The sequence below is a fragment of the Carassius auratus genome, chromosome 29, assembly GCF_003368295.1.
Source record: "Carassius auratus strain Wakin chromosome 29, ASM336829v1, whole genome shotgun sequence".
NCBI classification, from domain to species: Eukaryota; Metazoa; Chordata; class Actinopteri; order Cypriniformes; family Cyprinidae; genus Carassius; species Carassius auratus.
In genome coordinates, this window is record NC_039271.1 from 8156898 (window position 1) to 8173053 (window position 16156).

A 16156-nucleotide genomic window follows, 5' to 3' on the forward strand; every position below is an offset into this window, starting at 1 on the left:
ATGAATTAATCTGTCTAATAATGTCTTAAATATAATAATTATGTCTACCAAACTTTCATAATGTGTGGAATATTATATTACCAGGCTATCCAAATTTGTATAAAACAACAGGCCTATACCTTGAAGCATCAATTAGTAAATCAGTCAAAGCACGGATGTGTCTGTCACCTCAAAGGCACATAGTTCACACAAAAAAGAATATTCTTTCATATTTTACCCAGGTTGGTCTAAACCTGCATAGTTTCTTTCTTCTGTTGAACACAAAAGAAAATACTTTGAAAAATGTGGTTTACCAAACAGCTTTGGGACCTTGTAACTTAAAAAAATAAATAAATAAAAATATTATATATATATATATATATATATATATATATATATATATATATATATATATATATATATATATATATATATATATATATATATATATATATATATATATATATGTCATTGGGGACCAGAAACTATTTGGTTATATACCCACATTCTTCAAAGTATCTTCTTTTATGTTCAACAGATTATTAAGGTTTGGAACAATTTGTGTGTTTGAAAATGATGACAACAATTTTATTTTTGGGTGAACTATCCAGTTCATTCAAAAAAAGAACATTTGATGTTTATTTGCTTACCCCCAGGCCATCCAAGATGTAGGTGAACATTATTTCTTCTGTAGACCACAAACTGAGATTTTTTAATACTTTTTTAGGCATTGCTGTTTATCAATCTTATAATGAATAAAACATACAATAAAACAAAAAACCATACACAAACAAAACCAAATTAAGCTCTGCGGCTCATGACGATACATTGATGTGTAAAGACACAAAACTATCTGTCTTTGCAAGAAACTGGACAGTATTTATATAATTTTTTTTTTACCTCTGATTCATGTGATGTCCGAACTGTTAGAACTCTCCTGAGTGGTTTCGTTTAGTTTAGGAAAATAATGTAAAATAAGCATGTGAGAAACAGTCACCATAGGCAGTTTGGCTCTTTTAATGTTGCAGGGATAAAATGAATGATACAGTTTAGTGATGAGTGCAGAATAATTGTGTCTAAGACAAAAAAGCAGAAATAAAACATGACGAACTTTACTATCTCTATATGTGCAATCAAACAGAAAGATGGTCTTGTAATGACTACAAATGCATATGTGACGAAGTCTTCTGGATCTCTGTAGTGCCTCGATTCGCTGCACGTTTACCTCAGCCTGCCGCCAACCTTGCCCTTGCCACGACCTTTGGCACTGAAAAGAGAAAAAAGAACCAAACCATTCAAACTGGCTGCATATCAAAACAAACCTTTGAGATAATTGCTGATCCTTTCATCATCTACTAAATCAGAACATAACATTATGCTATTGAGGTTATTTACATGATTTTGCACATTTCTAATCATAATGCATTTCAGTTTTTACTTGCAAATTTCGGACTTAATTTCAGATCACAGACTCTGAGCATACCCTAATTAATATTCATAAGCTAAGCCATGAATATTAATCTAAACAACATCAAATTAAAAATTATTCCTGTTCTTGCCACATTTGTGAAGTGCAAACAAAAAAAAAAACTTATCTGAATGTCAGTTTACAAGATTAGAAGAGACACGTTTCATAAACATGCAAGAAAATAGCACCACTCATTCACATGCTGTCTATGTTTCAGTCTTGTTCTGGCCTAATGTGTTTCTTACCATCTCGTTCAGCCTACAGCGTCCATCTCAAGAGGTAGAATATTCATTTTGGACTTACCGTTCCATTGGAGACTCTCTCGTCTATGTCCAATCAATGTATTAAAGGAACAGTTCACCAAAAAATTTAAATTTGCTAAAAATATACGGTACTCACCCTCAGGTCTTCAAAGATGTAAATGAGCTTGTTTCTTTATGCAAACAGATTTGGAGAAATTTAGCATGGCATCACTTGTGCACCAATGGATCCTCTGCAGTGAATGGGTGCCGTCAAATTGAGAGTCCAGAAAGCTGATAAAAACATCACAATAATCCACAACACAACTCTTTAACTTTAAACTGCTGCTTTCAGAAATAAAAGTCTATTCATGTCCTCTATTCATAACATTGCTTTCTCCAGTGAAAAAGTAATCTGGTCTGAATCAGGAGAGAAATAAGAAAAGAGAGTGGATGGACTTTTTCACTGGTGAAAGACTTGTATTTTGGCCAGAAGTGACGGTTTAAAGTTAAAATGTCTTGATGGATTTGTTGCATGCAGATTTTTGCTTCACAAGACATTGGACTGGAGTGGTGTGGATTACTTGTGGATCATTGTGATATTTTTTATCAGCTCTTGTTCTGACGGCACCAAATCACTGCAGATCATCCATTAGTGAGCAAGTGATGGAATGCTTAATTTCTTTAATCAAATAATCTCATCTACATCTTGAATTTTGGGGAACATTTATAATTATATCAGTTTATGTGGGCAAATTCATGTACTGTGTGTGTTGGTGATGACAGTGAACTACAAACTGAAGGAGCCACTTGAACTGGTCCTATTAGGATTGAGTGTAAAAATCCTAAACGTTTCCCCATTTGACGCTGGGATTGAGCTGGACCACATGCTCCGACCTCGCTCTGGTCAAGATGGTACGGTTTCATCAGGCTTGGGAACTGAAAGGAGCAGGGTCTGTTAAGCAGATCAAACCAAAACGGCTTCGTCTTGGTCTGTTTAACAGCAACACTTCCTCTGCTTCCTTCTTCCGAACCAGACCTCGGTGAAACCAGGGGAAAGTGACCAGTGTGGCTCAGGGTACTTACCTCTGGTGATCTCTGACTCGAGCCAGTAGCTGAGTGATCTGTAAGGGACACATACAAGCCTTGCTAAGCACAAAAGACAATTTCAACAGGACCAGCTGATGGGGAAACCTCCTGCTGCCTGATTACAGCCACCAGCATGTCACCTGCCTTCACCAACAGCATCGACTGACCGACCGATCGAGAGCCCAGACCCGACACAAATCTGACCGACAACAGTTACTGACAGCAGGCTACACAAAACCACCGGTTACTTACAACTTTTGTTGTTCAGTGATTCGGGTCTGGAGAACATTCATCTGGAAGCAAGTCACAGTTTTAGACAGGCAGGCCATGGACGCCTGTTTTCACAGCGCTCAAGTGGCAACTATTTTACCAGCTAAGTCTTTTAAAGTCAACATGAAATATTCACAAATTATTTTAATTCCATAATGTGAATATAGTGGTGGATTCAAAGTCCTCATGGGAAGTTCATATTTATGAAGTCTTAATTACTGTATTTTCCGGACTATAAGTCACACTTTTTTCATAGTTTGGCTGGTCCTGTGACTTATAGTCAGGTGCGACTTATTTATCAAAATTAATTTTTCATGAACCAAGAGAAATGAACTAAGAGACATGAACCAAGAGAAAACATTACCGTCTCCAGACGCTAGAGGGCGCTCTATGCTGCTCAGTGCTCCTGTAGTCTACACTGAAAACATAGAGCGCCCTCTCGTGGCTGGAGACGGTAATGTTTTCTATTGGTTCTAAATAAATGAGACTTATAGTCCAGTGCGACTTATATATGTTTTTTTCCTCATCATGATGTATGTTTGGACTGATGCGACTTATACTCGGGTACGATTTATAGTCCGAAAAATACGGTATGTTGTGAGATGTTTACAAATAAATTTGGATTGTAGCAAGATGGCAATGCACCTTTTCTGCATAAAATTCAAACATTTTTAACTCTGCATATATGAAATTATTAATAAAGTATCAACATCTGGTGCTTTTTTTTTTCCACTTATTTTTTATCCAATTTAGGAAGGTGCTGTAAACTGAAAGATGCATTTTACTGTAGTTGTACAATAATATAATTTTGTATGCAAGTTAGTTTTACTGTGAAATTATGTAATTATTATTAAAACAATTAACATATTATATAATTTATTAAATTATAGAATTATTATAAAATCATTTAATACATGTTATCAAATTTTGCATTAATTCAGACGCTGCATCCATTGCACCTGACATTTTTTCTCAACTCAGAAACTCTGGGCTTAAAGAAAGTCCAAAGTTTAACACTCTTTCCAACATGACTTGAACATGCCATATGGCATATTTCAGAGTAAAATTTATATTTACAAAGAAAACAGGTGTAAAGTACGACTTTTACCTCACAAAAGTATATATTCATTGGGAATTTCCTGAATTTTAAAAAAGTGATTTCTATATGCTAGGGCTCGGATGTTGTCATTTTTTGTTCACAATAACACAAAAAAGTGTATTAAAAAAGTAAATTAAAGTTAAAGTGATTTACATCTTGTCAAACTATCAGAATTTTTACAATATTTTATAATCCACTTTATGTCTCGTGCATAAAATATTTGTCCACGGCTGAAACCGACATAAATAAATATATATTTTTTTAAGTTAAGGCAATAGAGCAAAATAAAAGAATTGTTTGCAACCAAAATGCAATGTAAAAAAAATATTGACACTGATTCAAATATGTAATTTAATAAACATTTATGCTATATTTTTTAGGTCATGTCAGCACTTACGTCATATTTCTGTCTCTTCAGCTTCTCGCTGAGGTCGAACTTCTCGGCCTCCAGCTGCATCATCCACTGCCAGAGCTCACTGGCCTTCTCTCTGCGAGAACCAATCAGAAGCTTCGTCAGTGGCCATCTCTGATCTAACCAATGAGATCGTTCCCAGCGCCGACTTACTTCAGTTTATCTTCAGACAGGTGATCGATGTTGAGTGGCTTCCTCCTCTCTGCCAGGATCTTCTTCTTCTTCTCTCTCTCCGTCTGTTTCTTCGCCCCCTTGCGGCCCTCGCCCTGTTTGATTCACTTTTACTCGGTACTGCATCGGTAGTTTTGTATTTCACAATGCATGATGATAATGTAGGTTTCTAGTTTAATTCAAACCTTCTGCTGGATTCCTCCATACTGGTGCGTCATGTTGGTAAGTGCTTTCTTCTTCTTAGCATCATCATCTTGTTTCTTTCTCTGCTCCTCTTGCTCTCTTCTCTCCTTTTCTTCCTGAAGAGAAGCGATGGAAAGAGTTTCACTTATTTTCTCCTACATTTCAGTTCCAGGATTCAGAGTTACGGCACTCACGGCCAGACGGGCTTGTCTCTCCTTCTCCTTGTCTGCACGGATTCTCTGCTGCTCCGCTCTCTCGGTGCGACGCTTCTCCTGCACAGACACAACACTGTCAATCACAAGTCAGGACTCAACATAATTTAGCCGTTTAATGCTATTCTAGAATAGACTTACGATTCTGTTGACCAGAGCGATCAGCTCCTCTTCATCTTTCTTCCTCTGGATGAAATGAGCCTCGATCAGAGACTGAAGCTCAGATAAATCCTTCTCCTGACGCTTTCTGTGGATGTCCTGTTACGCACACACACACACACACACACACAGTAAAGAAGAAAGAAACTTGTACAGGTTTGGAACGACTTAAGGGTGAGTAAATTATGACAGTATTTAAAATTTTGCGTGAATTATTCCTTTAAGACATTTCAACACTAGATTGGATTCAAAATGGAAAATTAACTATTTAAATTTCGGACATGATACTTGCAGAATTAAGTATTGACATAATAAAGTCGTGATGTCATATATAGCATCCTTTTGAAAATACTGCAGGTTTACAAAAGTTGTTGTAGTATATGCAAGATGCTAGTATTCCATTCCAAACACTTGAAGCGAAAACAGGAAGTGATGTCATTCAAATTCAAACTCACATCAAAGTCCACCTTCTCTCCCTCAGGAATCTTTGGAGCACTGATATTTGGCATGAATCTGTAAAATAATGGTTACCAAATGAGGACTGAGTGTGTACAGTCTTTACATGTGAATACATGGAGGTGAACACCACTTTAGAAAGAAAGATATTAAATGAAGAACATACTTTGGCTTTGGTTTTGTCTCATCTGGGGATACAAATAAACAAAATAGCTCATCACTATTAATTTCACACACAGAGTACATTACAGACTCCCAGAGAATCATTCAAAGTGTACGTGTGTGATTTAAAGAGCAGTTACCTGTGGCCTCCTCCTCCACGGGAGCTTCTGTCAGATGACGAACAGACAAGATTACACAATAAGACTACACATTTGAAATGCTTCAAAGAAAAATGGACAGTATTTGGGAATAAGAAACGATCCAGGACTAAAGAAATGTTCTGATTTTGAAACAAATGCTCGGCTGAATGTGATGACCCGATGTTCTGACGCTCACAATCATGTGCATGTGATTCAGCGAGCTGCTATATTGCATCATGACATACAAACCTTACAAATAAACATCGCTTCTGTCCTCCAGCCTTCACGATGACACATCATGCAGTTGCAGTAATGGTAAAATTATGATTCTGATCATCACAGTTTGAATTCATGAACAAGACAATGAGCCGTCCATCATTGGACACGTCATTTTAACACTTCTTACTGTTGAGCAGATCTTATTATACACTCGATGCATATTACAAAACCAGCTGCTAAGAATATCTGGAAACTCTTGCTAAATGATTTACTCATAATCTATATTGTATGAATGAATATAAACCTGAGGAGCTTTACCTTGTGGTTCAGGTTCTGGCTCCTCTGTTCAGATAAGAGATAGTTATAAGTGGTTAAAGACTGAAGATTTACAGACACTTGTATATAAGATATAAAAAAACCATAATATGAATAAAAACTGAAATAATTACCTTCTACTTCCACAGGCTCTATTATAAGAACAGCACATCAGTTAGTTTATAAAGACTGTAGCTTGAGAAATTATAAACATACCATAATATACCTAAGACCTGGCATTAAGGGACAGATATTTTTTTTATTTGTATTTTTTTAATAAAAAGCATGAAATTTGGAGAAATCAAATGCCAGTTTATGACAAGAAATTATTTTAGCAATTGAATTTCTGTTAAAATTTTGTAACCGAAAGCCACGTTTGTTGGTAATAAACTTATGAGTTACCTGAATGCAGGTTTTGGTTCAAATGGTAAGTAATGAAATTGAGGAATTTGGTATCATGCAAATAAAAATGTGTTAATGCAGTGGTTTAAATATATTGAACGTATGATAATAAAATAAAAAAATAACTGAATTAACAAATCAAACAGGGCAATATTTACCTTCCTCCTCAGGGGCTGGTTCTAATATGAAAATGTAACATGAAATATTAAACTGCAAATTTGTATGCAGAAAATCACAAAATAAAGGTCAGACTGATGCTTTACCTTCCTCTGATGGAGGCGGCACTATTGAAGAGAAATGATTAGTTAATGCAATGCATGTTTAATATCATGCAAGTTTATAATTATTATAATTTTACAAAAAGGTGAATTTACACAAATAATACTGATGAAGTTGCTTAACTATGCAAGCTCGTTTCTGCCACAGGATTGGATTTTTTTTTTAATTTAATCTCATATTATGAGTTCATATCTTTAAATTCTGACTTTTTTCTAATTATTAAAAAAAATCTTAATTCTGACTATTTTAAGCTTATATATTTTAATTGTGAGATTTGTGTGTGGTGGCAAAGGCCTTCCATATCATTAAAACAATTAAAAAGTGAGTGAACAATTATATAACGGGTGCATAAATACTGAATACAGTTAGTATATGTTGTGAAAAATTTACCTTCCACTTCAGGAGGAGGAATGATAGAATAAATGAAAGAAAGAAGGAAGAAATAAATAATAGCATAAATGAAGATGAGTAGCTGAATCAATTAACTGTGAAAATAAACTGCATGCATGCATGTGAAAGACTCTAGTCTATAAAGGAAAAATAAATGGGCTTTCTAATGGTTTTAGGTCACCAATATGATCTAATTCTAATCAAATTGTATTTTGGAGTTAATCTTAAATTTAAACTCATGCAGGAAAAGCAACACAACACAACACAACACACAGCGAACACGGTTTTACCTTCCTCTTCGGTTTCCTCCACTACAGTGTGAACATAATAACGATTAGAAGCAAATACATTCAGAAGCATAAGAGGAACATTTGCATGATCAAGATGCTGAATCAAGTCGACAGATCAGCTTTAACATTTGTCAGAACATTGAGATCCACACAACAGCTTGTAAATGACATTTTTATAATAGTTCATATTCAGAATCTAATGGACCATATAATGTGTTAAAATAATTCAGTGTCATTTTTACACTATTTTATTTACAACGCACCAAAATATTAGATATTAGGAAACAGACATGTTTAATATCACTCTACACATACTAATATTAGTACTTGAGTAACTCAACTCCACTGGGCATGAAGCTGAGCAAGAAAGCTATTCTAAAGTCAAACGCTCACAGGCTAAAATAGCACAATAGCACACAGAACTTCCTCAGGACCAAACTCAGATTTCCATGAGGACACAATTAGTGATTAGTACACGAATACGGCTAATGTTTAGGCTTTAAGCAGTACGTACTCATCTCATACTGGCTTACCTTCCCTATTACATGGTGAAGAGAGAAAAAGACAAGGATAAACAGTTGACATTGAGTTGGATAATCAATTAATAAAGAGATGATAGATGAAACAGAGTTACACTCTCAGAAAACAAAGCTGTCAGCCCAATAGGGAACACTCTCACTTTCACTAGCATTTTTATAGCTAACTTAGAAATGTTAACTTCTTATAACATTATAAGTATTTGATATATATTCTTATAACGTTCTAAAAATCAACATTTTCTGATGACCTTTTGATGTATTTTGTACTTGAACATTCTCATAATGTTGAGAAAATGTTGTCTTAGGAGATATATATATATATATATATATATATATATATATATATATACATACATACATATTTGGGTGAATGTTTTTAGAATGTTTTAGGAACCTTTAATTTGTGTTCGAATCACAACCAAAAAATTTAATAAAATAAAATAAAATTATAAAAATATGAACAATGGATATGAACAATGTACAGGTAGGTTGTGTTGGGAATAGTCTACTACACATTACTTTCACTATTTCAGCATGTGCATGCAGTATTATCCCACAAAGGAATGCTAAATTGCTAACGGCAATTTCTACCATTTCTATTCCAGCTATTACTATTACATGTTTAGACAATTCCACTTTAAGGGAATTTAGGATAAATAATTGATTAATATGTACTCATATGCACTGTATTGTTGTCATGTTGCAACATCACATAGGCTTCTCTTGTTTCAGTTATTTTAGTGTACGGAGCACACTTGAAAATAAAGGTTTCAAAATGGGGTTTTCTCAGTGTTGCCTTAGAAGAACCTTTCAGAGAACATTTAATAATCAAAATAAACCTTTTACACTATAAAGCAATTTTTATTGAATGTAAAGGTCTTATGGATTTGTTCTTTGTTGAGATGCTTTTGAGGGGCTGATAACAGAAATAGCAGTGGAAAAGCGACCATAGATTCCAATAAATAACTTTTATTTTTAAGTTTAAACAGTCTGTACTTTGAAGCATTCAGTATTTCATGTGTAATACAATAAGTTAAAATGGTTTAAAAGTAATGAGTTCATACGTACTGAACTTCCTCCATGACTTCTTCCACGTCAGCCATGACTAGTTGATTTCTGATAAAGTAAATTTAGAGTTTAAGTTATAGGGACCTTACGTGCATGTCTAATGAGTTCATTCCTTTACAATTTCTTTCAGCATGTACTGACGGCACAACAAATCCTGTTTAAACTTCTGCTAGTGACCCTGATCCCAGAGAGCAATAATCTTTGTTTCCAACATTGTTGGACCACAACATGTTCACTACCGTGTTTCACAAGATTTGAAAAAAGCAGCATGGCTGTTCTGAAAACTATCCACTGTGATAAATCACACTATTAAACTTAATGAGTGCAGGAGGCTATTTTTGCTTGTAATAAACTACGGTTTGGAACAGGTGCTCCAGACTTTTCCAGACAATGAACTTGGCTGAGCTCATCCAGGCCTGCCATTCATTCTCTGTGTAAACTAAGAGTGCGTGTGTCCTTGGCATCTATTTTTAAAGTCTTTTGTTTGTGCAGAACATTGTTCCACAGCTTCTAATGACGCTAAAGACCCGTCTAGATTTAATTCAACTCATTAGGATTATATAGTCTTCCCAAAACACACACAGGGAACAAATCCACTCAAAAATTGCTGGTAAATGTCACAAATAATTACAAAGAAATAATCAGATTCGCATGAAATTAAACATTACATTTTTGAATCAGAAAGACTGAAATAGCATAGTATTTCTTGCAAAATATACTGCAATAATCATCATCATATTTACATTGTAAGTCACAATTAAAAATAGTGAATTACATTATTAGGCAACAACACATCAAGTAATATTGCACAAGCACGCTTTCAAGCAAAACATGTAAATACGTTTTTATGATTTCTATTTTAAGTAAAATAATGTTCACAATTGAGACAAAAACAGAGCATGCAATGTAAACATTTTTCTTCTAATACTTCAAAATTTCATGTTAACTAAATGTCACTTTATATCTTTGTAACTTATATTTACCAGTGATTTTTCTAAGCGAAAATTGTTTCTACACTCTTTTTTTTTTTGTATTTTGTAATTTACCCTAACTAACCTAATGAATGACACCTTTAAGGAGAACTGACCTCCTACTTTAAAAAAGTTACATTTAATTCAGTGTTACTTCTCATTTCTTTGTATTTATTTATGTAATGTACTAGCAATTTCTGAGTGAATTTTTGTTGTACTCCATCTGAAAGGCTGGAAAATCACAGGCTAACAGTGGCAGGAATGTTGCCATTGGTAGTCTGTATTAAGCAGCATTAACGCAAAAAGCCAAAGCATGCAAACCACCAGTCCCTCTGGCGAACAAGACGAGCATTGCATTGATGATTGCACAGACTACGGCATGCAAAGGAATGAAGAGGGACATCCTCAAACCTGATTCACATATTATGAGAAACTTGGCACAATCATTCTAATCCAGTGGGCATGCAACTGTCTGATTCTAGTTATAAAGAAACTGTAATTTGGTTTCCATGACACAATCTGAAACCTCTTACCTGAGATCTCACTAGGAAGAACGAGAGATGGGGTCTTATCTCGAGGGTCTGGGCAGCAGACAGTTTCAAACTAAGCCAAAGCTCACCTAATACAGAGCTGCCAGATCATGTGACCTCCCTGCTTTGCTCTGATTGGCTGTAGGAGCTGAGCCTATTGTCAGAGGGAGCGGAGCATTTCAGTTATGTGATGTATGGCTGCTGGAGTATTGAGAAGAACACAGACACAGCTGTTTTTCATTGGTCTCTTTATTGTGGTCACTGAGAGAGTGATACAAGTTGAAACATCTGCACTGTATGGAACTATTGGCTACAAACGGTCACGTTTGTAACTTAAGTTGGCACGACTTGCATGGTGTTAGTGGGAAACAATACATAAGTGTTGAAACATATAATAAAAAACTTGATTGTCGAACAATACAAGCAGAATACAGGATCTTTGAACATTTAGAGACATGAGCGATAAGCTACGGCGGCAGAACTGGATATTCTTTGTCTGACAAAAGACGTCAGAAATGATAATTTCATTTAAATGATGGCATTACAAACGCTCTAGCTCTGTACTGAAAGCCGACGACATCTGTGTTGCAATTTAGTATGAATGATTGCAACAGAAAGATGAAAAATGAAACACTTGAACAATAAACATGAATTGACTTTGTCCTTCTCATTGTCCTTGCTGGATCTTTTCGGATATTATATTATTAAAATCTGTGAAATGTACTCATCGAATATGTGATTTAAGCCAAAAAGTGCACGTTCCCTTTCTTTTGAGTTCAACAGTTTCACTTAACCAATACTGATTATTTCACACGATTAACACTAACAAAAAGTTGGTCACACACAACTTCAGACCAGTGCTTCCAGAAGTAAAAAAGCCAGAGATAATGCAATAATGGTATGACTTAAAGGACTTCTGCTGAATTAAAACTCGCTTTGATATTTAAAATAATATTGAGAGCAAAAGCAAAGACCATTTTTGTATCAAGCAGTAAAATATATAGTTAATTACAAAAACTTACACTATGTGCTAACATATATTATTAAGACAATAAAAAAAAAGTGTCGTAATGACAAAAAGTACAAAATAACAGCTACTCTACGGGTGTTCATATTCGGTCTGGAACTGGCGAACAGACATGAAATGCAGGGTGAAGCTTTGCTTTAGCTATAAATTAACAGATGAGAAGGGTAACTCGTTTACAAAAATGTGATTTGACAAAAGACAAAGTGGAATGCTTCTCCTCGTCCTCTTTTTCAAGGCAGTTGGCTGCGGTTATAAAACAAAGTACTTGCTCTGGTTTTCACAGCCTTGATTTCAGTTTAACAGAAGTTACATGCAAAGGCATTGCGTTTATGCTATGATGGTGCCCTGTTAATACAGTGATAAAATATATTTATTTTTGTATTTTTCTCTCTTTTATACTATGTCTACTCACATAGATCTTCCTGGCAGTATAAAATGCTTGTATTTTTTTGGTATTAATAAAAGTTTAAAAAAAGGAATGTTGTGCATTCTCTTGGTCCCTGCCTCTCTGGCATCTTTGAAAGGTTAATGGCCCGTTCCTGTTAAAAGACAAAAGAGAAATTCATATTTAATACAAACTGAACGTGCAGTATTGCATGCATTAATGAATTAAATCAGCTGGAAATAACACGTTTGCATCCACAAAATAAGTGCTGTTCTTTTGGACATTTTATTGATCAAAGAATCTTGGAAAAATAAGTAGAACAATTTCCACAAAAGAATATTACGCAGCAAACTGTTTTCAGCATTGATAATAATAATACAAAGGTTTCTTGAGCAGCAAATCAGCATATCTGAATGATTTCGCATCACAGACATACATTATAAAGTTATATTTTAAAATATACTAAAATAGTAATAACAAAAAAAAATGTATACAGTATTTCAGTTTTTACTGCATTTTCAGTCAAATAAATGGAGCCTTTACCACTAATAACCAGTGAAATAAGTGGATCTCAAATTTTATCCAAATTGACTAAATATTAGAAAATGATTATCATGCAAAATATGTTTAAACAAGATTGTTGCCTGTTCTGTATGGGATCTGGGTCATAAGGCTTAAATGGTGTGTGTTGGTTACATACTCAATAAGCCAATTCATTTTTGAGACAATTCAAAATCATTGTACACTTAGCGGTGTGTATTTGTGATCTACAACCTTTAATTCTTGTGCTCCAGAGCTAAAAACAGTTCAAAGGATCTCTTAAATGCATGGCATCCGACCATTTTTTTTCATTTTTTTCATGACATCTCTATACGGCATGCGGGCGTGCTAATCTTCTACCGCCCCATGCAGTAATGTGACAAACATGCAGCTTTAGCCCTGCTGGCACTGACAGACGCCCACAATCCCCGGCCTGATACTGAGACGAGCAGAGCTGGGTGGGGGAGTGCGGTTCAGGCCAGGCTAAAGCAACCGCTAGTCGCCCATTACCCAAAAACCGCTTGGAACCCCTGAAGGCCACCGCGTCCTCTTCTAGAGGAACAAATGGGTGGCATTCAAAATAGAAAACAATGCCAAAGAGGCATTTTAAAACCCTGCAGCCGGTGAACGACATCCCTGCAGCCATGATTTATCATTGGCAGGGATTTCTGGTCTAGGGATTGAGGGTGTTGTGCCCTTCACAACAGGACTTCATTTTGACATCACTGACCCCTCAAGGACACAGACAGATGTATAGGAAAAAGAAACTAACTATAATGCAAACACACATGCACAATAGAACTAAAACAGTGTCCTAACCAAGCAAGCTTTGGGCTTTTTTACGGTCTCTAAAACTTAAAATCTCTTTCAGGTAGAATCTTTATACAAACTAGCAACTAGGACATAGTTTACAAATGCTTGGCATTTCTTTTCACATAGTTGGGTAAAATGTTATATTCGTAAACTGAAACTACTTTAATCTTGTTTTCCAATGCAAACTGAATCTTGAATCAAGATACATTTACTTGAGGACTAAAAAGACACCAGAAGTCTTGTATTACGATAAATTGATTAAAATTAATAAACAGTTGACAGATGTTTCTTCTTGTTCTAACCATTAACTCACTTAATATTATTCAATATCTCAGAAAACAAGACTTCATATGTTCAATTCGCATCTAAATGTATCAAGTATTGTAAGTAATGTAAATGTATTAAGAATATTTCGATATTTGTATTGGAAAACAAAAACCAAAATATTGAGAAAGATATCATTTTCTGCAGTGCATGCATGCAACATTTAATGGCATGACTTTATGAATTTAGGACTTTCTCTCCTATTTAAGGCCTTTATTTGTAGAAGAGCGAATTAAGATGTTTTAAGACCTCTTTAAGAGTATTAAACAGAATTACCACAAACAGATTATTATAGAAAGAGATTATCAGAGTCACTGAAAATGATTCATTTCACTTGGCAGCCCCGCCCACTGTGAAATCTTATTGGTCTAAATCCTGACTCGTCATAAATGTATATAAAACATCAAATGATTATGTCAAACGCGCAGCTGTTCTGAATTGACAAGTTGCTTTTCGTACACAAAAACGACTTACCATTGGTGACGGATTTGGTCTCTCCTCTGCTTGTGACCTGGGTGAGATACAAATCCATGGAAAACAAGAGAAAGAGAAAACAGAGAGAAATAATAAGATTAACATATACACAAGCTAATGTGATAATCAGTGTAGCCGAGCCCTTCCCAGCTCAACCGTCTGCTATTCCACTCATGCCTTCACATTAGATTTCCTTTTTAACATACGTCTTTTGTGCCTATGTGCTCCAAAAAGTCATCAGTGAAAGTGCTTGTGGCCGACATGCTGCGTGTACAATGACAGAAACATGCTTAGCATGGTTTCATACAGCGCTCTTTTTCCAGATTCACAAACAAGTGAAACCCTCATTCCTTCCACTGCTGGTTTTGGTAACATCGGCGCGGTTACAACCACAGATTCCCTTCATTAGGCTTTTTACGTCACCCTTTACCGGTCCTTTAAGTGATCGGGGCCAGAACTGCAGTCTGTGGCTAACCGCAGCCTTGGCCTGATCTTGACGCCTCGCTGACAGTCCAGAAGTAGATTCTATTGTTCCAAAGATAGAGCCGAATGACTACCATTATTATCTGTTTGATCTGTGGATATAAAAATATGAAGGCCAGCACTCGTGGGAATGCCTTTTCAGGTTCAGAAGCTGTGATGTGTGAGCGTCTGTGTGTGTGTGTGTGTGTGAGCATGACAGCCATGTTTGGTCAACTGGATCCCAGTCATGTCGGCGTTAAAATAGATCTTCTCCCAATAGGCAGAGTGCTTTGTTAAGAGGTTATGGATGTTAAACCCGTGTGTGACAGGAAAAACAGAACGGATGAGAGAGGAGAGAATGAAATTGATCCTTTGCTAAGCTCCGCCCTGCTGACCAATCCAAGCTTTCGCTCATTTTTAATGAGTGTCTATGGAAGTCCTGTTTGTTTGGATATTTAAAATCCCATTTAAAACTATTTATTATATTTAAATGATATATTTAACTTAATTAAATACTTGCCAAGTTACTTATAATAGTGATACAAGCCACCCATTATTTTTTTTTACTTTTCCCAATGTTTAAATAAATTTTGACCTACATTCGCTTGAGGGTAAATAATGTTCATTTATTTACATATTGATTCAGGTCATAGCAGATGCAACAGTGACTAAGTTCACAGTACCACTGTGCGCTATTACATTAGTCGTTACAAAAATGTTATAAAATAGGTTTCTCTCTTTTCAATTTACTGTTTACTGACCAATTCTGATTCACAGTCTCCATAGTTTTTGATCACATGACTGCATGATTATATAATTTACGGTTTTCACTTGGAGGATTGCTACAATGGTATATACAAAGTGGCATATACAGGATGCTTTGCAGTATCACACTTTCTCCAGTTCATTCCTATTAGACACGTTAGAGGACTTGTCTGAGCAAGCAATGGAAGCTGAGGTGGGCGGAGCATAATGAAAAGCCAATTAGTGCCACAGTAACTACTCCTGGGGACTTTAAAGCACCTTTTTCTTGCAAACCAACCACCTGCTCTCGTGGCAGTGAGCGAAAGTGCGAGAAAAGCTCTGTGA

At 35.5% G+C, this 16156-nt stretch overlaps 2 protein-coding genes across 10 annotated transcripts in view; both read right to left on the reverse strand.

Annotated features, from left to right (window-relative positions):
• Positions 1-1009: 1009 nt before the first annotated feature.
• On the reverse strand, positions 1010-11139 carry LOC113047979 (troponin T, cardiac muscle). Of its 4 annotated transcripts, none has more exons than XM_026209453.1 (19): positions 11046-11138; positions 9542-9589; positions 8468-8472; positions 7935-7955; positions 7645-7650; positions 7239-7259; positions 7134-7154; positions 6708-6725; positions 6577-6600; positions 6040-6066; positions 5904-5925; positions 5737-5794; positions 5264-5380; positions 5105-5182; positions 4913-5026; positions 4710-4822; positions 4542-4632; positions 3028-3068; positions 1010-1246 (listed from the first exon to the last, which is right to left on the reverse strand). In XM_026209453.1, exons 2-19 carry the CDS (start codon positions 9574-9576, stop codon positions 1201-1203), a joined length of 858 nt encoding a protein of 285 aa, XP_026065238.1. In that variant the 5' UTR covers positions 9577-9589; positions 11046-11138; the 3' UTR covers positions 1010-1200. The 4 variants fall into 4 exon arrangements, with proteins under 4 accessions (XP_026065238.1, XP_026065239.1, XP_026065240.1 ...); XM_026209454.1 differs by lacking the exon at positions 3028-3068 and adding an exon at positions 2773-2810 and having other exon boundaries at positions 1107-1246; positions 11046-11135; XM_026209455.1 differs by lacking the exon at positions 7134-7154 and having other exon boundaries at positions 1130-1246; positions 11046-11139.
• Positions 11140-11273: 134 nt separating this feature from the next.
• LOC113047977 (non-muscle caldesmon-like) overlaps positions 11274-16156 on the reverse strand; it is a 48465-nt gene continuing 43582 nt past the window's right edge. For all 6 annotated transcript variants that reach the window (XR_003276381.1, XR_003276380.1, XM_026209451.1 and 3 more), the window contains 2 exons: positions 14606-14642; positions 11274-12608 (listed from right to left, as the gene is read on the reverse strand). Coding sequence is in view for 4 of the 6 variants with exons in the window: in XM_026209451.1 (XP_026065236.1) it covers positions 12595-12608; positions 14606-14642 (51 nt within the window). In the remaining 2 variants the exon portion in view is untranslated. The remainder of the gene's footprint in view (positions 12609-14605; positions 14643-16156) is intronic.